Consider the following 23408-nt stretch of genomic DNA (forward strand, 5'->3'; position numbering starts at 1 on the left):
GGACCCAGATGCTGAGGCCCTCAAATGACAGTACCGGCCCCCGCTGCGAGTGGAACATCACTGTTCCAGGTGGATGCTCTCACATAGGGTCTCCCTCTTGGTCCTCACAGCATCCTTGGCGGGAATTATTTTGTCATTAGCAGCCCAGAACCCACAGCTTGGCTTTACCCCGCCGCTCAGGTGTCATCTCTCAGCTTCACCTAACATTGCCCCTGCAGTCAGGGCTCCCGCTGCAACCTTCAAGCCCTCTACCCTTGTAAAGGCTATTTTCTTTGCTGGGCGTGCCCCTCCCAACCTCCCTCCTTCCAGCCTAGCCACCTGACTCGTGTCCGGACACGCCCCTCATCTTCTCCCGCCTTCTTATAAATGTCCTCACCCTCCCAAATATATCTAGTTATACATATGTCGTGACTACATATGTTAGCACTTAACACATTGTAGTCATTCATTTGTTCAATGAGAGAACACTGGCTAAGTGCCTTAGAACAATGTCGGGCACAGGCTCGGTGCTCAAAAAACGTTAGCTCTCATCATTAACGCCATTCCTTCGTTCATTTAATATTTGTGCAGTGTCTCGGCTCTACGCTGTTCGCAGCAGCCCCAGCAGTAAACAAGAAAAATGGTAGCTCATGCCTACCCCACACCGACCCTGCGCTAAGTCCCCATTCCTAAGGGCTGGAGGTGCGGAACGCGGGGTCCCGCCCAATGCTGGGACTACAAGTCCCAGAAGTCTGCGCATCCTCGCCGGGGGACCGCCTGTGCGCATGTGCTACGTCGTGACGCCAGGGCCGCGAGCCGGCGCCAGTGGCTGCGGCGGGCAGCGGGCGAGGCGGGGCCGGCGGGCGGTGGCCTTTAGGGCGGAGCCGCTGCTTGCTGGTCTCAGTCGGCCGCGGGTTAGCGGCGGTCGGCGTCCGGTGTCCGTTCTTCTGGTTCGCCAGCTCTCGCTGGAGTTCGACCGCTTTCTCTGCACTGCCCGCGGGTCCCCAGCGCGGCGTCATGTCGGATCCCGGGGGCGGCGGCGAGGACGGCTCGGCCGGCCTGGAGGTGTCGGCCGTGCAGAACGTGGCCGATGTGTCGATGCTGCAGAAGCACCTGCGCAAGTTGGTGCCGCTGCTGCTGGAAGACGGCGGCGAGGCGCCGGCCGCGCTGGAGGCGGCGCTGGAGGAGAAGAGCGCCCTGGAGCAGATGCGCAAGTTCCTCTCGGACCCGCAGGTCCACACGGTGCTGGTGGAGCGCTCCACGCTCAAAGGTGCGGCCCGGCCAGCGGCCGGCGTAGCCCGGGTGTCCCTTCCGGGTGGCGGGGGAAGGAGGGCGTCCCTGTCTCGCCGTCACCCCCAACAATGGCATCGCTTTGTCTGCCGGCCTCAAGATGGCCGAGTTGGGTGGAGACAGCGTCTCCGGGCTGAGCGCGGCGGGCGGAGGCCGCATCCCGGCCTCCAATGTCACATGAGCTTTTCGGTTTCGATTTGTGTCCAGGCTCCTGGATCTGGGGGGACGTGGGCAGCTGGGTTCTGGCCCTTTCGCGGTCCGGGCGGTCGGAGCTGGGTGAGCGGCGGCCGGCGGGCATCCCCGCCCGGGCCTGGTGCGGACCCGGACGCCGGGCCTCCCGGAGTGACAGGGCTGCGAGCCCGGCTTCACTTCTGGGTGGATGCGTGCCTGCAGCTCCGCCTCTTGGTCCTCACAGCGTCCATGCGGAGTGGGTATCTCCCCATTTCACACGCGAGGAAACCGAGGCTCCGGTGAAGTGAGCCAAGGTCACCAGCCAATCCTCGTCCTTAGACGCAACGGCTGAGTTTCCAGCCCACGCTAATCATACCTTGTAATTCCTGTAATGCCTAGATGATCCCAATGGTGGCCCAGGGATATTTGAGTCTGTTTTAAAGAAGGAAGATTCGGTTAAGGCAGCTAGTGGGGAGAGGAGGCAAATGGTGACCTTCCAACAGCCAGGCTTGATTGTCTTGAGAGTAGAGCTTGCCTTCAGGGAGGGTTTCCCGTTGATTCTTGAAGACCACTTGGTAGAGGACGGTGACGGCACCACGCGGATGGGTGTGGCGCCGTCCATCTGGGAACCCAGGGATGATGTGCAGGGATCTTTGGGCGTTAGTACCGAAGAATTGTGCTTTGTCAGAAAAGCTTCCCCAGCAAGCTTCTTATAATCTCAAAAGGCTCCGTGGTCTGTTAGTAAGAGAACCCATGCGATTGGCCTCACCCATTTGTTTCTCTGTGATCATTTGTTTCTTTCAAAGACTAGTGTTTTCAGGAGATGCTTCATTGTGGCCTCTGCTTCTGCAGGAGGGTTGAGGGTCAGAGTGTGAAAGAATAATGTTCTTAGATCCACAGGGAATGTTAAAGCAAAGAAGCCATTCGGGCATATTTAGGTTATTAATGTTTAGGGTTTTCTGTTATGATTGAGTTTATGTTTTACCGAATGGAAATGCACTAGTGTTTTTTAAAATATATTTTCATTGATTTCAGACAGGAAGGGAGAGAGAGAGAAACATCAATGATGAGAGAGAATCATCCATAGGCTGCATGCATCCTGCACAACCCCCACTGGGGATCCATCCCACAATCCCGACATGTGCCCTGAAGGGGAATTGAACTGTGACCTCCTGGTTCCCCCACCTCCTTTCCTCCCCTCCCTCTTTCCCCTCCCCACCAAGCCATGTTGGCTGGGCCCCACTAGTGTGTTTGTTTGTTTGTTTTTTATTTATTTAAGATTCCACTTATATGTGAGATCATATGTTATTTGTCTTTCCCACTAGTGGTTTTTTAAAAAATATATTTTATTGATTTTCTACGGAGAGGGAGAGAGAGTTAGAAACATCAATGAGAGAGAAACATCAATCAACTGCCTCCTGCACACCCCCCGGGGATGTACCCGCAACCAAGGCACATGCCCCTGACCGGAATTGAACCTGGGACCCTTGTGTCCGCAGGCCGACGCTCTATCCACTGAGCCAAACCAGCTAGGGCCCCACTAGTGTTTTTTAATAAAATACATTTAACTCATATACTCTTTTTCAAAAAGAGCACATAGTCATGCTAGGAAAATTTAAAGATAAAGTTAGAATCACCTTCAACCCAGCTGTAACCACTGTCAGCATTTTTGGTGTCCGTTCTTCTGGTCTTTTTCCATTGAATGCACATTATTTTATTGAAATATATTTTAATCTTTGTTATTTAAGTTATTGTATTTTGAGTTGTTTGACCTTGGCTAATTCTTGATAATATTTTCATTGAACAGTTGATTAGTTGAGATCAGTGATTTCCATGTTGAATCTTTAATTTTTTTTTTTTAATTGTGTTGTTCTTTGCTTCTAGAATGCTCACAAGTACTTCACTTTTTTCAAACATCTTAGGATTGGACTTTGCTAATTATTAGGTGGAACCCTATTCCTCTAGTATGTGTTCTACCGTAGCTTGTGCAGATCTTGATGGGCACATTTTCTTTCAGCAAAGCGAATATCTAGGCATCCAAATCTTGACTCCATAATGACTTGCACTTTTGAACATTGACGAAAGAATGAGACAGTCTAAAATTGAAATCCTACCTCATTCCTTGTTTATAAAAATCCCTGAAGCCCTGGCTGGTGTGGCTCAATTGGTTGGAGCATCACTCCATACACCGAAAGGTGGGGCGATTCCCATTCAGGGCACATACCCAAGTTGCCAGTTTGATCCCCAATCAGGACACATACAGAAGGCAATCAATCAATGTTCTCTCTCTCTCTCTCTCTCTCTCTCTCTCTCTCTCTCTCTCTCTCTTTCTCTCTCTCTCTCATCTCTCCCTCTCCCTCCCCCCTGCTCCTCTCCCCCTCCCTCTTCTTGCCCCCCCTCCCTGCTTTCCTCCCTCCCTCTCTCCCTTCCCCTCTGTCTAAAATCAATAAGCATATCCTCTAGTGAGGGTTAAAAAAATCCCTGAAGTATTTAAAGTAATTCAGCCTGCCTGTAATTTATTTTCCACTTACAAAAGGTCTGAGGAAAGCTATGTGGTGCCCTTAGTCTTGTTAGCCATTAGCCGTTTTTCTACACTAGCCTAACTGAGATAGACGTGTAGTCCCAGGTCACTTGGTGAGAGGGCTTTCTTCCAGGTGGTTTTGTGAGTTGGCTTTGGCATTTGTACATCTAAACAAATATGAGCATCCCGTAGTAGTGTGAAAAGGTAGGCTTGCGTTATAATATGAAAACAACTCGGAATTATTTAAACTGAATAAAGACCACCACCACCAATGAAGTCATATAACTTATTTAATGTGGAGGACAAATTGCTTTTCTTTTACCCCTCCCCCCCTTTTATAGAAGGAGTTTTCCAAACACTTGTGATTGAATATAGAAGCATTTTTATATGAAGATCTCTATATTTTTGACTACCCCAGCCATATATATATATATATATATATATATATATATATATATATATATGTTGTGGAAAGTATTTCTTGTTGCTGTTAAGGTAGCATTCCTTAAAATGTAAAATAAAGGCTGTGAATTAAACAGTTTATTTTGATAGTGAAGAACTGGAGAATTTGTGGGAAAGGGACAGTTACATTGTAGCTCCTCATTTTAAAAAGAGAAATCTCCTTTCTGTAATCTCTGGCATGTAGAACCTTGTTTTCTTTCTTTCTTTTTTAACATCGTTTTCTTCATAGTGTACTTCTGAAATTACGACCAGACGGAGCTCATTGCCGAATAGGCGTTCTTGGTGTGAGTGTGTTTGCAGCAGCTTTACTCAGGTGCCTGTTGGGCTGTGCTCTGTCCCCGAGAGAGGCTGGGTGGTGAAGGGAGGAAAAGGCAGCAGGTGCCCCGTTTGCAGAGGTGGAGCTGGGGCCCGGCACCTGCGTGCTGCTCCAGCGTGTTCGTGACCAGGCCGGGATCAGGTGCTGTGTGTGTTGTTTTTAAGGTCTAAAACGTTAACTTAGAACTTGAAGACTGAAAGTAGTGGCTGCCTTTAGCCAGCACCTATCCTGCGCTTAGAATTCTACTTCTCCCTGGGATACGTATCGAGGGGCCCACTCCTCTTCATTAGTGCGGAGGCAGGTAGGGGCTGGAATCTGAAGGGAAATAGTGCCTTTTACAGCACTCAGCTTCTTAGAGCTGGAACAGCCTGGAGAGTTGTGTGAGGAGTGTGTGTGTGTGTGTGTGTGTGTGTGTGTGTGTGTTTAAAAATTATTTGAGGACTTAATTTCCCTAAAGCACAAAGAAATGAAGTAGATGGATGACTAAGAAGTATTTGTTTTTGGTCTTTGCTTAGCTCTCCCCCATCTCCACCAAATGGCTAATAAAATAGTTAATAAGTTAACAGGAAGAATTTCCTATGGCACCACACTGTATTGGCACACAGGCCAGGAGTCCATCCACCTGGGCCCTTATAGACCTGTGATGTGGTAGGCGGGGCCCTGCCCCCGTCATAGGACAAACCATCTGCAGAAGATGGTTTGAATGAAGTGTAGCAGAGTAATAACGAACAGCAAAGGGAAAATGGCCAGCACTTCTTTTTAAACAGTTAAGATGGGTGGAAGTTCTGTTTATCAGCAGAACTTGGTAAGTTGGTCCAGCCTCCTCTGTCTTCACTGAGAAACTGAAATCCAGGGTTTGAAGATCCAGTTGAGAAAAAGATGTTTTAAGAATTCAATTCCAACCCGGGGTGGCTCAGTGGTTGAGCTTTGACCCATGAACCAGGAGGTCACAGTTTGATTCCCAGTCAGGGCACATGCCCAGGTTGCGGGCTGGATCCCCGGTGGGGGCCATACAGGAGGCAGCCCATCGATGAGTCGCTCTCATCATTGATGTTTGTATCTCTCTTCCTCTCCCTCTCCCTTCCTCTCTGAAACCAATAAAAACATATTAAAAAATAAAGAATTCAATTCCTTGGTACCTATTGAAATAGGAGTGTTTGTTTTCCTTTATTTCATATCATTTATGTCTTTTGAATTAGTATTAGCTTAAAAATATTAAATCTTGCCACTCTCCCTCCCACCTGTGCCTTTCCCCTCTCCCAGGGCGTTGTTTTCCGTGTGTGTGTGTGTGTGTGTGTGTGTGTGTGTGTGTGTATATGTATCTGTCTCTCTCGCTTTCTCTCTCTTTCTCTCTCTCCTAAGCTCCAAGGGCCCTTCTTTTGCTTCTGTAACTTGTTTCCTGAACCCATTTCTATTCCAGTTTTTCTACCTCTGTAACTTTCTAAATAAACTTCCTCTTCTTTCCCTGGCTGGTGTTGCTGAGTGGTTAATGTCCTCCCATGTACCGAGAGGTCACTGGTTTAATTCCCAGTCAAGGGTCTGTACCTGGGTTGCAGTTTGATCCCCAGTCCCAGTCAGAGCTTGTGTAGGAGGCACACAATGGGTGTGTCTCTGTCACACACACACCCCTCTCCCTCCCTCCCTCCCTCCCTCCCTCCTCCTTCCACTCTTTCTAAAAATCAATGGGAAAAATATTCCCGGGTGAGGATTAACAAAAAGATTAAATCTTAAATCCCTTAGGCATTAGTAACTTACTAGTTTTCAGTTCCTTATTTCTCTTTTATTTTTCTGGAAATATCAAAACGAGCCCAGTTTTACATTATGTACAATTATTATGTGGGGCTTAGCCCTACACATTCCTAACAGTGTCACAAAGGGAAAGGAAGGCTTCGGGTTGAAGGAACCTCAGACTTCCTCTCCGGCCTCCAGCCTTGTCCCAGAGCCAGGAGTGGTTGTGGCAGGGAAGTCACAGCCCCTCAGGAGGATGGAAGGGTGGCTGTTGAGGTGACAGAAAAAGCACCAGAGCCCGGAAAGGGGAACTAGAGCCACGGCCTGAGGGGAAGGGGGGACATGTGTGGTAGTGATGGACAGAATCACGGGGCGCGGGCATGGTTTTGGTTTTAAAGGAAAAGAAGATGGAAGACAGAGAACCGGGAACATGTAACAAGTAACTTGGTAGTGTGTAGGCCAAAGAGAAGGACTAAGGACTGGCTTCATTCACCCCTGGGGAAGGGACTGGTCCTGGGGCTGGAGGAGGCTAGGAGGGAAGCATGAATGCGGGAATGCCCACAGGTGCTGGGAGCCAGGCAGCCTCACCCCTCCTTCACCAGCTTAGCTTGCTTTAACCTTGTCCAACTGTTCCCCACCAAACTGTGGAATCATCCCGGTCTACCCACGAGAGGTAGTTTGAGTCTTAAAGGTCATTGAATGTGCACGTTTTCCAATTTCATTAAACAAGTATAATGCTCGCCTAATGCACAGTGTAATGTTATAAATCACTCATAGGTTGCCCCGCCAGTGTGACTCTGGTTGAGTGTTGACCCATGCCCCAAGAGGTCACCGGTTTGAGTTTGATTCCTGGTCAGGGCACGTGCCAGGGTTGGAGGCTCAATCCCCAGTAGGGGGTGTGCAGGAGGCAGCAGATCGATAATGTGTCTCTCTTCCTCTTTCTAAAAATGAATAAAAACATGAAAAAAAAAATCACATAGTTTGAAGTAAACTAGTCCTTCAATAAAAGCATACAGATTAATGCTGAATGACACTCTGAACATCTCTAGAACGTTGGCAGTCTCAGAAATTAGCCAAAGAAATGCTCCCAGTTTGCTGTTAAGGGCAGCCCAGCACACCCTGGTCCTTCGGTTCTCTGTCTTAACTGGCAGTGCCCTGTCGGCCATTGTGTGTTAATCAGTAATACTCAGCAGTGCTAGGAAATTGACTCAAACTTGACTGACAGACATTACCTGATAAAACACAAAGTTTGTGTTTGTATATAAGCTTCTAGATATAGCAGGATTAATAGCCTCCTTGTTATTAAGAATTAATTATCAAGTGTCTTTCCTCCTCTGAACAATCCTATATAATAAAAGGCTAATATGCAAATTGTCCCCTCGGGAGTTCTACTGCTCGCTATGATGTGTGCTGACCACCAGGGAGCGGCGTGGAACGAAGGCAGCTGGGGGAAGGAAGACCCCAATTGGCCCTGATTGCAGACCAGGCCTAGGGACCCTACCCTTGCATGAATTTCGTGCACTAGACCTCTAGTTTTTAATATTTCTGCAGAAGTAAAATGTCAAATTGTTATTTAGAAGATAGAATCATTTACAGAGACACAAAGGTTAAGTAATTGGATGGTAGTTTATAAAACAGTCATAAATTCTTTAACTATGGGAATCAGACATGCTCAGACTTCATTTAATCTCTGTATTTATGGGGAATGAGCATTTAAAAATGATTCCAAAATGTGTTCTGTGAGCGATTAATAGCAACTTCCCTTATTTATTGTCATCAAGAGGAGGTAGGATTTTGCAGGGCACTTGGAGGAGACCCACTTGCATGTCCGTGTCTGGGGATTACGTCAGCGGGTGTGCCTGCTGAGCCCCAGCGCGCTCCGCCGCACTGCAGTGTCCTGTGGGAGCCGGGCGCCCGCAGAGCCCTGACTCATCCCCTGGCCTGGCCTGCTGCCCGCTTCCTGTAACCCGGCCTGCTTAGGAGGTGCAGGCAGCATCCTTAGATGCTGCAGCGTCCAGTCGAAGTCCTTTTGTTTGCGTAGATGAGGAAACTTTAGCTGGGAGGAAGAAATGATTCAAAGTTAACCTGAGGTGCTTGCTTTTAGTTATGTCAGTCATCTCCTTCGGTGGGTTCTAGACTGTGACTTTTATTTTCTGTATGTGGTTTGGGTGCTGTGATAATGTGTTTTACATAAACTGTAGAAGAGCATTAAGGAACGTTCAGAAACGGAAGAGAGGAGATCCTTCAGCATGCCGCCACCTGACAGCTCTTGTCCGGGTGTTCCTGCTGCTCTTGGCCCAGGTGCTCGCACAGCACCGACAGAGCTACGTGTGTGGCTGGTGTCGGGCAGTGGCTTCTCGTACCTGTGCCGTAGCCACATTTCGGTAGTCAGAACACCCAGCTGATTTGTTTAGTTGGTTTTCTGTTTTGTTTTGTTTTTAGTCAATCATTTTTTAAAATCAACTTGTAAGTATCTGGCATACTAGAATGTCCTGCCATTCCTCCCCTTCCTAAAGTTATACCAAAAACAGTATTTTGAAAGAGTCCTTGTCTTACTGACATAGTAATGTTTTATACATTTGAAGCGTGGGTTTTGTCTCATGTTAAAACTGATGAAGTAGGGCTTTTGCTCAGGCCCTATAGTACCAGGGGTCCTCAAACTTTTTTTTTTTTAAATATATTTTATTGATATTTTACAGAGAGGAAGGGAGAGGGATAGAGAGCTAGAAACATCGATGAGAGAGAAACATCGACCAGCTGACTCCTGCACACTCCCTACTGGGGATGTGCCCGCAACCAAGGTACATGCCCTTGACCGGAATCGAACCCGGGACCTTTCAGTCCGCAGGCCAACGCTCTATCCACTGAGCCAAACCGGCCAGGCATGGGTCCTCAAACTTTTTAAACAGGGGGCCAGTTCACTGTCCCTCAGACCGTTGGAGGGCCGGACTATAGTTTTAAAAAAAAACTATGAACAAATTCCTATGCGCACTGCGGGCCCGGGACGAGTCGGCTGCTAAGCAGGACAGGCAGCGGCACCTGGCGGGCGGGATAAATGTCCTCGGTGGGCCACATGTGGCCCGCGGGCCGCAGTTTGAGGACCACTGCTATACGCTCAGCTTTCCTCGTGTTTAGCACTTAAAGAAACGGGACATCTCATGTAGGCCTCTTGACTTCCTACCTCACCCCCTGCTGCCCGTGTCACATCATGAATTTAAAGCCCGGAGGAGGAAAAATGGCTTTCCCAAGATCACTTAGCTACGTCTACTGCCTTTGCTGTTACATCACAGAGGTGAAAGTGAAGGCGAACCATGTTAAATTAATCTTGGGGTAATGATTTCATATACATAATGTTAAATTAATCCTAGGATAGTGATTTCACGTACATACTGTTAACTTAATCCTGGGATAGTGATTTCTGCTAGTACACGTTTTCATGCAACTTATTGCGGAAATAATTGACTAGAGCAGTGGTCGGCAAACTCATTAGTCAACAGAGCGGCAAACCGTGGCTCGCGAGCCGCATGTGACTTGCAAGCCGCAGTTTGCCGACCACTGGACTAGAGCATCCAGGCCTCTGGTGTATTAGTGCTACACCTACAGGTTTGCGTTATTTCCATTCTTACACATTTTTTATTTTAATTTTTCTGTTTTGATTTTCAGCCATTTAGAAATTGTGCTTACATGTATATTGAGCTATCTTACTATTAAATCCAGTCAGCTTTTCAAAGGGCTCCTGGGCATCAAGAGCCCACCGTGGGTGGGGGGCGAAGTGCATCCCTAAGTCGATCCCCTAACAGGGGTCCTCAAACTACGGCCCGCAGGCCACGTGCGGCCCGCCAAGGACATTTATCCGGCCCACCGGGTGCCGCTGCCTGTCCTGCTTAGCAGCCGGCTCGTCCAGGGCCCACAGTGCGCATAGGAATTTGTTCAGTTTTTTTTTTAAACTATAGTCCGGCCCTCCAACGGTCTGAGGGACAGTGAACTGGCCCCCTGTTTAAAAAGTTTGAGGACCCCTGCTAGCAGGCCAGGAGAAGTGCTCCAGGAGCAGAGGGGAAGGCAACGGGAAAACCTCTCAGGGACCCTGGGGTGATGCTAGACAGCAATTTGCCCTGGGGGCCTGGATGAGGGAGGGGCAGCCTGTGTGCTGGTGAGGACACTGGGTTTAGAATCACTGACTTCTGAATTCTTAGGTTGTCCCTTTCCAGCCACGGTCTGAGGACAATTTGCTTACATTCCTTACCTGGAAAACGGATAGTGATAGTCATGCCAGTCCCCATAGGTTGTAGTGAGGGTTAAAGACATGATGTACCTAAGTGCTTAGTAAAATGCCTGTCACATAGTAAGTGCCGAGTTAGCAACTGAGCAGAATGGGGTGGGGGGTGTGTGCAGGGGCAGGGGAGGAAGGGAAGAGGGAGGTAACTTCTGTGTAGGGAGCCAAGGTGTGGGAATGGGTGGGGCCTGGAGAACTGGCTGTAAGGCACCCCGCTCCCCTAGCACAGCATTCCTGCCCGCCTGCAGCACTGCCTAGCAACAGCTCCTGAATGTGTCCAGCAGCCCAGGCACAGAAACGGAGGTGCAGAGAGGTTCCCCCCCATTGCCCAGGATGATGCAGCAAAGGAAGGCCCAGGGCAGGAGTCAGAAAAAAATGGGTAGGAAGGGGAAAATAAGGAGACCTGACTCAAAACTGGAAATGTTGACAAGAATGTGATACAATATTTATTATAATTTTTAAAATAAATCTTTATTGTTCAGATTATTACAGGTGTTCCTCTTTTTTTCCCCCCCATAGCTCCCCTCCACCTGATTCCCCCCACCCCACCCCAAGCCACTGTCTTCATCCATAGGTGTAAGATTTTTGTCCAATCTCTTCCCTCACCCCTCACACCCCCTGCCCTCTGAGAATTGTCAGTCCGCTCCCTTTCTATGTCCCTGATTCTATTATAATCATCAGTCCATTCTGTTCCTCAGATTTTTTATTCACTTGATTTTTAGATTCACTTGTTGGTAGGTATGTATTTGATGTCATTTTGTTGTTCATAATTTTTATCTTTACCTTTTTCTTCTTCTACCTCTTCTTAAAGAATACCCTTTAGCATTTCATGTAATCCTGGTTTGGTGGTGATGAACTCCTTTACCTTTTTCTTGTCTGTGAAGCTCTTTATCTGACCTTCTACTCTGAATGATAGCTTTGCTGGGTAGAGTAATCTTGGTTGTAGATTCTTGCTGTTCATCACTTTGAATATTTCTTGCCACTGCCTTCTGGCCTGCATAGTTTCTGCCGAGAAATCAGCTGACAGTCGTATGGGTACTCCCTTGTAGGTAACTAACCGTTTTTCTCTTGCTGCTTTCAAGATTCTCTCTTTGTCTTTTGCCCTTGGCATTTTAATTATGATGTGTCTTGGTGTGGTCCTCTTTGGATTCCTCTTGTATGGGGTTCTGTGCGCTTCCTGAACTTGTAAGTCTATTTCTTTCACTAGGTAGGGAAAGTTTTCTGTCATTATTTTTTCTAATAGGGTTTCAATATTTTGCTCTCTGTCTTCTTCTGGCACCCCAAAAATTCAGATGTTGGTACGCTTAAAGTTGTCCCAGAGGCTCCTTACACTATCTTCATATTTTTGGATTCTTTTTCCTTTTTGTTTTTCTGGTTGGGTGTTTTTTTGTTTCCTCATATTTCAGATCTTTGGTTTGATTCTTGGGGTACGTTGATCTACAGTTGAGTTTCTGTATATTCTTTATTTCAGACAGTGTATGCTTAATTTCTGACTGGTCCTTTTCCTTTTTTTTTTTTTGGCATTCTCATTAAGATCCTTAAAGGTCTCACTAAGTTCCTCAGGTTTTTAGAAGATTCTTGAGTAACCTTATAAATGTGGTTCTGAACTCTATGTCGTCCAGTAGTTTGCTTTCCTCCATTTCTTTCATTCATGACATGTTTCTTTGTCTCCGCATTTTGGCTGCTTCCCTGTGTTGATGGAGTGGCTTTGTGTGGTAGGTGACCTATAGGGGCCAGTAGCTCAGCCTCCGCAATCACCTGAGGTGGATGCTCTTGGTACACCCCTTTGTGGGCTGAGTGCAAAGTCTTGGTGTAGTTAAGCCTTGATTGCTGTTGGTACACTGGGAGGAATTGACCTCCAGGCCAATTGGCTGTGAGGACCCGCTGTGTCTATAATGGAAGAACTGCTGCACTGGAGACACCCTTATGGTGCAAGACTTGTTTCAGTGGGGCTTTGGTGCTCACTGAGTCTGCCTCTTGAATGTGTCACTTATGGATGTGAGCAGTTGAAATCCGGTGTCTCACACTGACCACTAGGTATACTGGCTTCTGGATCTCCAATGGGGTGCAGGTCAGCTACTGTCTGAGGCCACCCAGCAGGAGCTACAGCAAGAACTACAGTTTTCTCCTCTTTGCTTGGGGTTTGGAGGTTTTTGAGCTGTCTGACCCGGGCTGCAAGTTTGCTAGGTTAAGCTGCATAGGGCAGGCCATTCATATGCTAAAGCCGCTGCTTGGAGCTTGGGTGGGTTTGTGGGTTGTGCGGGGCAGGGTCTCAGGGTGTCACTAGGCTAGGGCATGGCAAACAGCGATGGCTGCCAGTTAGCTGGCTCTGCGTTTCCGACCCGCGTCCCGCGCCCCAGCGCAGTAAACAATTATTCCTGCGTGCAGCTCTGCAAGCTAGCCACCCTCACTTTCCGACCCGATGTCAGACAGTCCAGCTTCTCCCCGTAGGAGTTTGGGTCCCCCGTGTCTCCCCAGAAACTGGATTTCAGAGTAATCAGGGGCTTGTCTCCCTTCGGGTTGAAAAAGCAACGCCTGCCGCCAGCCCGGATCGCGTGCCTCCGTACCTCAGCTTTTCAGCGCTTGTGCACGTCTCAATGCTCTTTTCTCTTTCCTTCTAGTTGTAGAACTTTCACTCAGCAAGCTTTCCCGTGGTTCTGGGTGATAGACGTTTTGTCTTTTAGTTGTAGTTATGAAATTGTTGTGCAAGGCAGCAGTTTAGGTGTTTACCTATGCCGCCATCTTGGATCCTCCCAACATACCACTTTCAATAATGAATCTATTTATTATAATTTGTAGAGGATGTTGGTGATGAAGGAGAAGAAGAAAAAGAATTCATTTCCTACAATATCAACATAGACATTCATTATGGAGTCAAGTCCAACAGGTGAGTAGTGTTACGATAATCATAATCTCGGGTTATAAGCTTGAGAGAATTAAACATCAGTCTTAACTGACTCAGACGAAGACATTAAGAAAACACTCAAAAGATTTCTACTCTATAATTTCAGTATCTTACCTTTGATTTCATGAATTCAAGTTTAAGAGGATTTCCAAATTAATATAAATTCTAAAATATTTTTACTTTAATCTCCATGTCATGGCACCCATTGTAACATATCTAATAATGCCCTCAGATTATATCTGAATCATCATTATTATAAATTAGAGGCTCGGTGCATGGATTCGTGCACTGGTGGGGTCCCTCAGCCTGACCTGTGCCCTCTTGCAATCCGGGACCCCTAGGGGGATGTTGGACTGCTGGTTTCGGCCCAATCCCCGTAGGCCAAGCCAGGGATCAGGCGAAATTGGCAGTCCAACATCCCCTGTGGAATGTAGTAGTACACGAAGCGGCTGGTGGCCAGGTAGGAGCCTGAGCCCGGGTTGGGCACCTGTCAGTCAGCTGAGCAACCGGCGCTCCTGCTGTAGGAGCCCACTGACCTCCAGGGTGCAGCTCCTGCATTGAGCATCTGCCCCCTGGTGGTCAGTGCATGTTATAGTGAACGGTTGTTTGGTCACTTAGGCTTTTATATATATAGATAACTGGTAAACACTGTTAGGTACAGGTCTGAGTCTTTGTAGGACAAATCCCTAAAAGCAGCGTCACAGGTTCAGACGTGATGCATCTATGTTTGCCTGTTACCAGATTTTCCCCCTTCCAGAAATGTTGTGCCAGTTTATACTCCAGTAGATGTATCCAGATTTAAATATACAGATGTTATAATAGATTGTGTTGGCTTTTAAAACTTGTTATTTTGAATAATTTCAAGCTTACAGGCGTTTCATGACTAGCAAGTATATAGAACTCCCAGGTATCAGCTGTTAACATTTAGCACGTTTATATTCTCATTTTTTCCCTGAACCACTTCAGAGTTGGTTATAAACAACCTGCCTCTTTTCCCTAAATACTTCAGAGTATTTCCTAAGAACAGGGACATCCCCATCCTTAGCCTCAGCACAGTGACCAGCTTCTGGAAATCAATATTGGAACAATACTGCCCTTCAGATCCAGTGTTCTGTGTTGGTCATGCTCCTCACAGCAGTTCTCCCGGGAACCAGAATTCAGTTCTGTGTCTGTCTGTGTTGGTCCTCTGTGTCTTTCATGACGTTGACCTTGATAAGGACAGATGGTGGTCTACGGCACATCTCTCAGTTGGGTTTGTCTGTGTTGTCCATGGTCAGATTCAGGTTGTACATTGTTGGCAGGATGTTGGCAGGAATTCTGTAGCAACTTTGTTCCTCTCCTGGTGTCACATCAGGAACCTCATTGATGTTTTAGAATATTAAGTATTGTATATAAAATACTGGCCTGGGAACAGGAAAATTCAAGTATTAATTTTCTTAAAGATATTAATCCAGCCACCTTTGAGCTCCTGCTATACATAAGATATGCAGTAGGTATGTAAACCGTTAAACCTGGGTCCTGTTCCCAAGAAGCCTGTAGTCTTTGGGAGGAAGGTGGTGAATACACAGCCAGCTCTACACCTGCTGGTCTTAGCGGTGCGGGCTGCCATGAAACATGGAGGTCGGCGAGGTTGCTTCTTACTAGGGAAGGCCCTGTGGAAGAAGCAACGCAGGCAGCGGTCTTCAGGGTTACTTGGAGTTTCAGCAGCTGAATATCAATTTCTTAAGCAAAGGCACAAAAAGCACATGACACGTTTGGAGAAAGGAGCATCTAGCTTAAGTAGTGACCCGAGGCAGGGAAGGGAAGGGGTGCGCAGCAGGGGATGGAACTGGGAGAGTAGTGGGGCCTGGAATGCCCACTTTCACTTGAACCTGGGAGTGACTTGGTTTATTCGAGCTGATAGGGGATTTAAGTTCAGTGTAAGATCAGATTTAAGTACATTATGGCTTGTAACCTGCAGTTGCTAGGAAGGTTAGTGTTAATGAGGCCAAGGTTATGAATGTAACCCATTTATAAGACAAATGAATTTTGCTTGGTTTCACGGTCCCTTGCTGTAACCATAACCTTGATTTGATTAGTTCTCTTGTGAGTGAGTAAAAATAAGCACTGTGTTTCAATATTAGAAAAGCAACTATTTAGTCTATTCTTAATAGGATTTTTAAATTGAAACATTCAAATGAATTTTTTTGTTTGTTAATCCTCACCATGTATTTTTTTCTACTGCTTTTCAGAGAGGGGAGGGGAGGGAGGGGGGAGGGAGGGAAACATCCGTGTGAGATCTCACATCAATTGGTTGCCTCCCACACCGGGGAGTGGGGAGCAAACCCTAAACCAGGTACGTGCCCTTGACTGGGAATCAAACCAGAGACCTTTTGGTGCGCAGGTTGATGCTCTAACCACAGAGCACACTGGCCAGGCCAAACGAAGTTTTAATTTGTACGCAACACAGAGACGGCCACAGTTGTCAAGACCAATTAGGAACGAGGTTTTGTGTTCTAATTTCTTCTTTGCTTTCTTGTAGCTTGGCGTTCATTAAACGCACTCCAGTCATCGATGCAGACAAACCAGTGTCTTCCCAGCTCCGCGTTCTCACGCTCAGCGAGGATTCCCCATATGAAACCTTGCATTCTTTCATCAGCAATGCTGTGGCTCCTTTCTTTAAGTCCTACATCAGAGAGTCTGGCAAGGCAGACAGGTAAAAACCATTGTCCCTTTGTTGGTTTGAATCATATTTCACTACGTCTTCACAAGACATTGGAAAATGATGTAAAATTCAGGAATCAGGAGGTAGAAACAACAACCAAGAGGATGTAAATCTGTTGCGTTAATAAAATGTAGATTATTATTTGACAGACCTGAAATAAGAGCATGTCTTTGGAGACCAAAGTGCACTAAGTTTTGAGGTGTTTTCTGCCTTTTTAGGGATGGTGATAAAATGGCTCCTTCAGTTGAAAAAAAGATTGCGGAACTTGAAATGGGACTCCTTCACCTGCAGCAAAACATTGAAATTCCAGAGATCAGCCTGCCAATTCATCCAATTATTACAAATGTCGCAAAGCAGTGTTATGAGCGTGGAGAAAAGCCAAAAGTTACAGACTTTGGAGATAAGGTTGAAGACCCAACTTTTCTTAATCAGCTGCAATCCGGAGTTAACCGCTGGATCCGAGAAATTCAGAAAGTAAGAGCACAGGCTGACAGTAGTTGTAAAGACTTCACGCTCTTGTTATCTGTGAGATAAATTCTTGGGTGACTGTTGGCCGTACCTGCCCTTGGTGCTGGGACTGCTCAGCAGGCCTGCCAGACCCGGGGAAGTGGGCGACGTGCACCATCACTCTAGCCTTCATCTGACCTCTTTTCTACCTGTGATCTCAAGTTCAACTACTTGTCATTTACAGCCAGGAAATCCACTTGAAATATGGAAATTAAATTGTAATGCATGTGTTTACTTAATGATACTTTCTCCACCTTTGTTTCAATGTGAATGCCCTTCAATGTTATTTTATGTTTAAAGGTGACCAAACTTGACCGAGACCCTGCCTCAGGAACGGCCTTACAAGAAATCAGTTTTTGGCTGAACTTGGAACGTGCACTGTACCGCATACAGGAGAAGCGCGAGAGCCCGGAGGTTCTGCTTACGCTGGATATCCTAAAACACGGCAAGCGCTTCCACGCCACCGTCAGTTTCGACACTGACACAGGTAAAACTAGACCTGATCGTCGATCAAGTAGTTAATTTGCCTTTTGTGAGACCTTGCTGGTAATTGAGATGAAGGTTAATATATGCACCACCTTTCCTTTTCCTCTCGCCTCTTGTCTCATATTTCCCCCAGTTCTAGGTAATGAAAATGACTTTTCCACATACCTCCCGTTTCCTCCCGGGGTTTTGAGGACACGGCCAGTTTCTAGGCCTGAGTGTCGAGAGCCGTGGCAGTTCCATCCTGTCCCTGTTGCTCAGTCCCCTGAGCAAGCTGTGCTTTCAGTGTGAAGTCAGTGTGCCCCAGACAGGCAGCAGGAAGACAGTTCGCAGACACAGTGGTTCCTTGCCCGCAGGGCTGCGGACAGGGAGCTGCTCGGTACTTTGTCTTCCTCCCTCACCTGCTCCGTCCTGTTCTCTGCTCCCCTCCCGGTTCTGAAAGGGGGCAAGGAGCCTTTAGTTTTCGGCGTGGGCCGCCGTGAGTGGTGTTAGCACCCAGTGGGCACACGGGCGTTGGCGCACTTGTGCACGGTTAGCACGTGTGCACGACTCCATGCCCACGAGGCCCGTTAGGGCCAGCAGCTGGACCGCAGTAGTGGCAAATGTTAGAGGAGATTTCGGGTGGAAATCGTCCCATTACATTGATCACGCTGTACACGTTACCCGGGCGTTTACTAATGTGGAAAAGTATACTTGATACATACTTGAATTTTCTGTAATACCTCCGAAACCTTTGTCTTTCTAACATGTTTTTAAATATCTTGTGCCAGAGGAAGTAGAAAACTAGACTGGACCCAGGTGTTTCTGTGATTGTGTCAATAACATACTCACCTAACTTGTGTCATGGACATAAAATTTAAATTCTAGTGTTTTTAAATATGATAAAATTCTAGTTTTTAAACTTGTTTTTAGTAGAACATTTAGATAATCTAGAAAGCAAAAAAAGATGAACTATGGTGGTATCCCTGATACTCTTTAACAAGTGAAAATGAGGCTATGCTAGCATCATCCTGTTAATGACAGTTTTTTCCCCCAAATTTCAAATAGTTCCTTTGTCAGTAAATCTTTTGCAACATCAAACTGTCCCATCATGAGGACACATTTCAGTTTACTTCCCCAGTAGTAGGCCTATACGGAATATCCTGTAGTTGCATTACTTTTCAGTTGAGGTAAGATTGACATCTACCATTGTGTTAGAGTTGTTTTACTTTATATGAAAACCATTAACTGTCTCTCTTAATCTAGGTCTAAAACAGGCTTTGGAAACAGTGAATGACTACAACCCTCTGATGAAAGATTTCCCTCTGAACGATTTGCTGTCTGCCACTGAGCTGGACAAGATAAGGCAGGCTCTTGTGGCCATTTTCACCCATTTGAGAAAGATCCGAAACACGAAGTATCCCATCCAGAGGGCCCTGCGCTTGGTGGAGGCCATTTCAAGAGACTTGAGTTCGCAGTTGCTCAAAGTATTGGGCACTAGAAAACTAATGCATGTTGCTTATGAAGAATTTGAAAAGGTATGTTTTACTGTATCAGAAACCAACCTCGGGGCATTGAGACCAAACTGCGCTGTAATAACAAGCTTCCTTTCTTAAATTACTGCCTAGGTTATGGTTGCATGCTTTGAAGTGTTTCAGACTTGGGATGATGAATACGAGAAACTTCAGGTGTTGTTGAGAGACATTGTCAAGCGGAAAAGGGAAGAAAACCTGAAGATGGTGTGGCGAATCAACCCTGCCCACAGGAAGCTTCAGGCTCGCCTAGACCAGATGAGGAAGTTTCGACGGCAGCACGAACAGCTGAGAGCGGTCATCGTCAGGGTCCTGAGGCCACAGGTGTGATTCCCATTCCAGAAATTCACGCGTGATTGTTTGAGAACGAACTACTTGTTTCTGTTTTGCAATGTTATAACTTCTTTAGCTCCGTCTTGCGGCTGTCATCTTTAAGATCTAGTGATTCTGTATTATATTGTTTCAGTCCAAATCTTTAACATTCTCCACCCATTCATTCCTACCCTCAAATTGCATGGACTCTAGAACCAGAACCTGCAACCCACTGCTTATCTAGCTGTGTGACTTGGACACATTTAACCTTTTCTCCAGATTCCTCGTCTGCAAAATGTGAATAACAATTGCATATGCCTGAGATTTGTCAACATAATTAAATGACTCATTTTCTTTATGCATTCTTTTTTCTCTTCTCAATTCAACTTTCCCTTCTCTTCGTCAGTGCTATTCTTCCCTTAAAAAACCCAGTCCAGAAATATAAGGTGCACTGAGATATATAGATAGAAGGATTAGTAAATGGATCGATATATGATAAAGCCAATATATAGCAAATGTTAATTGGCTGAATATTAATTAATGCTAGATGGGTGTATAGATAAATCTTTCAACCCTCCTGTAGTTTGAAAATCTTGAAAAAAAAAACAAAAAAGTTAGGGGGGCTCCAGTCTGGAAACTGTGTAGTCCAGGAGGCTTCCCCACTGATCGTGGTGCCTGCTGTTCAGGGTTGAGAACTTAATAGTGAGTCCTCAGCAGCTTTTCACTTGGGGTGGTACTAGTGTGTGTACGTGTGTGTTGGCATTTAACGTTCACCCTTTATTTTACCCGGAGAGTTTTGAGAATAGTGCCGAGTCCTTCCAGCCTAGGATTTCTTAACTTTTGCCAAGTATCTCCTCTCGTATATCATTTGTTAAAGAGCATTGTATGTTTTCTTTTTGTGTGTAATCATGTGGTCCACATCCTTCAGCTCGGTAGAGTGTGTAATAAATGTGTGTATAATGCGTTCTCAGCATGTTTTATCCCTGTGTAGTCTGTTCACTCAGTGCAGTTATCGATGTGGTTAGACTCACACCTGCCGTTTGCTCTTGTCCACTTGTCTCATTCTTTTTCCTCCCTTCCTGACGGCCCTCCTTGTGCTATTTTTAGTATATCACTTTAATTCCTCTATAGACTTGTAGCTGTAGTTCTCTGACTTCTTTGTCTTAGAGATTACTCTTCGGATTACAGTGTTCATCTTTAATGTATTGTGACATACTCAACACTGACTTCCAGCAGCACATTGGGAGAGAACTGAATGGAGGTTCTGATGTTACTCTCTCACTTTAGCCGTCCCTCTGCTGTGTGCTTCCTGTGGTCTATAACCTAGAGTTTTAAGACTAAGAAAGGAAAACGGTGTTGGACACTGAGTTTGCACGTAGTCCTCCTGTGAATTACTAGACTCTCATACACAGTTCTAACTGCCGATTAAACATTGAAAAGGGAAGTGCCCCAAATCCAGGTCTAACACATGTTCATTTCACTGCTTCAGCAGAGGGACTACATTGTTAGAAGTCTGTGCAGTGCGGAGTTAAAATGTACTGTGTCATGTTTTACTTGGCTTTGCTGAGTCAGGGCTATAAAATGTTTAACTAGTCTTGCTGGGGTGGCTCAGTGGTTGAGTAATGACCCGAGCACCAAGAGGTTGCTGGTTTGATTCCTGATCAGGGCACTTGCCCAGTTTGCAGGTTTTATCCCCAGTAAGGAGCATGCAGGAGGTAGCCAATGGGTGGTGTTTCTCTCTCATCGATGTATCTCTCACTCTCCCTCTCTCTTAAAAATGTTTTTTAAGTGTTTGACTAGAGTCAAGCAAGCGTTACTGAGGCTGACTGGTAATTTGTGTGTGTGCTCTGCTGGTGTACAACAGAATACAGCCTTCATTGGTAACCTTGTCACGAATCCTTCCCTTTCAGGTCACAGCAGTTGCACAGCAGAATCAAGGGGAGGTCCCTGAACCCCAGGATATGAAAGTAGCTGAGGTTCTCTTTGATGCCGCCGATGCGAATGCTATTGAGGAGGTAAACCTCGCCTACGAGAATGTCAAGGAAGTGGATGGACTGGATGTTTCCAAAGAAGGCACGGAGGCGTGGGAGGCCGCAATGAAGAGATACGATGAGAGGATTGACAGGGTGGAGACCCGGATCACTGCTCGCCTTCGGGATCAGCTCGGCACAGCCAAGAATGCTAACGAGATGTTTAGGATTTTCTCCAGGTTCAACGCACTGTTTGTCAGGCCTCACATCCGAGGGGCCATCCGTGAATACCAGACCCAGCTAATCCAGCGTGTGAAAGACGACATCGAGTCTCTTCACGACAAGTTCAAAGTCCAGTACCCACAGAGTCAGGCGTGTAAGATGAGCCACGTGCGCGATCTGCCGCCTGTGTCCGGGTCCATCATCTGGGCGAAGCAGATTGACAGACAGCTGACTGCGTACATGAAGCGTGTGGAGGACGTCCTGGGCAAGGGCTGGGAGAACCACGTGGAGGGGCAGAAGCTGAAGCAGGATGGCGACAGTTTCCGCATGAAGCTCAACACCCAAGAAATATTTGACGACTGGGCCCGGAAGGTGCAGCAGCGGAACCTGGGCGTCTCGGGGCGCATCTTCACCATCGAAAGTACCCGGGTTCGTGGCCGATCTGGGAACGTCCTCAAGCTTAAGGTCAACTTCCTCCCCGAAATTATCACACTTTCAAAAGAAGTTCGAAACCTCAAGTGGCTTGGTTTTCGAGTTCCTCTGGCGATTGTGAACAAGGCTCATCAAGCCAACCAGCTCTACCCGTTTGCCATCTCCCTGATTGAAAGCGTGCGCACCTACGAGCGCACCTGTGAGAAGGTGGAGGAACGGAATACCATCTCTCTGCTGGTGGCCGGCCTGAAGAAGGAGGTGCAGGCCCTGATCGCAGAGGGCATCGCCTTGGTGTGGGAATCCTACAAACTCGACCCGTACGTGCAGCGGCTGGCAGAGACTGTCTTCAACTTCCAGGAAAAGGTGTGTTCCGAGTCAGTCCTCCCGTGGCCCAGTAACAGCTGGCTCACCATGGTGGTCTCCCGTGGCATGCGGGATTGATACATAGACGTGGGAGCTGAAAGGGAGAGAAGGATCACCGGGCTGTTTGACGGGATCAGGGCTTTAGGGAGGCCTTTGAATAACTAACACCTGAGTTAGAAATCAGTGAGAGATGACAGGCACAGGAGTCGGAGAGCGAAACGAGAGCTTTCTTCCTGATAAAGCTGCCTGGAGAGCGTGGCTCTCCATCTGCAGCCAGGGCGCTCGCTGTCGCTCCACCCTGACCTAGACTTCCACCCAGGCTCCCGCGCATCTGGCCAGTGTAGGCCTGCTGGTCCTGCGCCTGCCGCTGCAAGCAGGCCAGAGTGCGTGCGTCTGGTGCACGCTGGTTCCCGAGGAGAGGATGGAAGCCAGAACGGAGCCCATCTTACTTCTGTTCCCAGACTTACCAAGCAGAGGCCATTCCTCCCGTGAGCAGGAGGGAGGCGGGGCAAGCTGACAGGCTCCATACATTTCCCTTCCCTCTCACCCAGTAGGATTAGCTGTTTATGGAAAAGCTTTTCTGCCTCAAGCATTTGTTAATTGAGAAGAATGTACATAAAAATTAAGGGGTAGAGCCGAAACCGGTTTGGCTCAGTGGATAGAGCGTCGGCCTGCGGACTGAAGGGTCCCGGGTTCGATTCTGGTCAAGGACATGTACCTTGGTTGCGGGCACATCCCCAGAAGGGGGTGTGCAGGAGGCAGCTGATCGATGTTTCTCTCTCATCGATGTTTCTAGCTCTCTATCCCTCTCCCTTCCTCTCTGTAAAATATCAATAAAAATATATTATAAAAAAAAAAAATTAAGGGGTAGAGTGAGTAAATGTTTTAAATATTAAATATATTTCCCTTTAGGTGGATGATCTGCTGATTATTGAAGAAAAAATAGACCTGGAAGTGCGTTCCCTGGAAACCTGTATGTACGATCACAAGACTTTCTCAGAGATCCTGAACAGGGTCCAGAAAGCTGTGGACGACCTGAACCTGCACTCGTACTCCAACCTGCCCATCTGGGTCAACAAGCTTGACATGGAGGTGAGGCTGGGCGCTGAGTGGGTTCTCACTGACATGGAGGTGAGGCGAAGAGAGAGAGAGAGACACATCGATTGGTTGCCTCCCACACACAGGATCGAGCCTGCAACCGAGATACGTGCCCTTGATGGGCATGTAACCCGGGACCCTTCAGTCCATGGGCCAACACT

The 23408-nt window shown here is 47.1% G+C and overlaps 1 protein-coding gene across 1 annotated transcript in view; it reads left to right on the forward strand.

Annotated features, from left to right (window-relative positions):
- The first annotated feature begins 837 nt into the window (after positions 1-837).
- The window catches only part of DYNC1H1 (dynein cytoplasmic 1 heavy chain 1), a 68519-nt gene continuing 45948 nt past the window's right edge, over positions 838-23408 (forward strand). Inside the window, exons 1-9 of the mRNA XM_080684769.1 lie at positions 838-1249; positions 13540-13627; positions 16167-16340; positions 16568-16823; positions 17157-17343; positions 18585-18856; positions 18947-19174; positions 21073-22149; positions 23062-23241. Of these exons, the coding sequence (XP_080540895.1) occupies positions 997-1249; positions 13540-13627; positions 16167-16340; positions 16568-16823; positions 17157-17343; positions 18585-18856; positions 18947-19174; positions 21073-22149; positions 23062-23241 (2715 nt within the window). The 5' untranslated portion in view covers positions 838-996. The remainder of the gene's footprint in view (positions 1250-13539; positions 13628-16166; positions 16341-16567; positions 16824-17156; positions 17344-18584; positions 18857-18946; positions 19175-21072; positions 22150-23061; positions 23242-23408) is intronic.

The sequence above is a fragment of the Plecotus auritus genome (assembly GCF_963455305.1).
Source record: "Plecotus auritus genome assembly, chromosome: 1".
NCBI lineage: Eukaryota > Metazoa > Chordata > Mammalia > Chiroptera > Vespertilionidae > Plecotus > Plecotus auritus.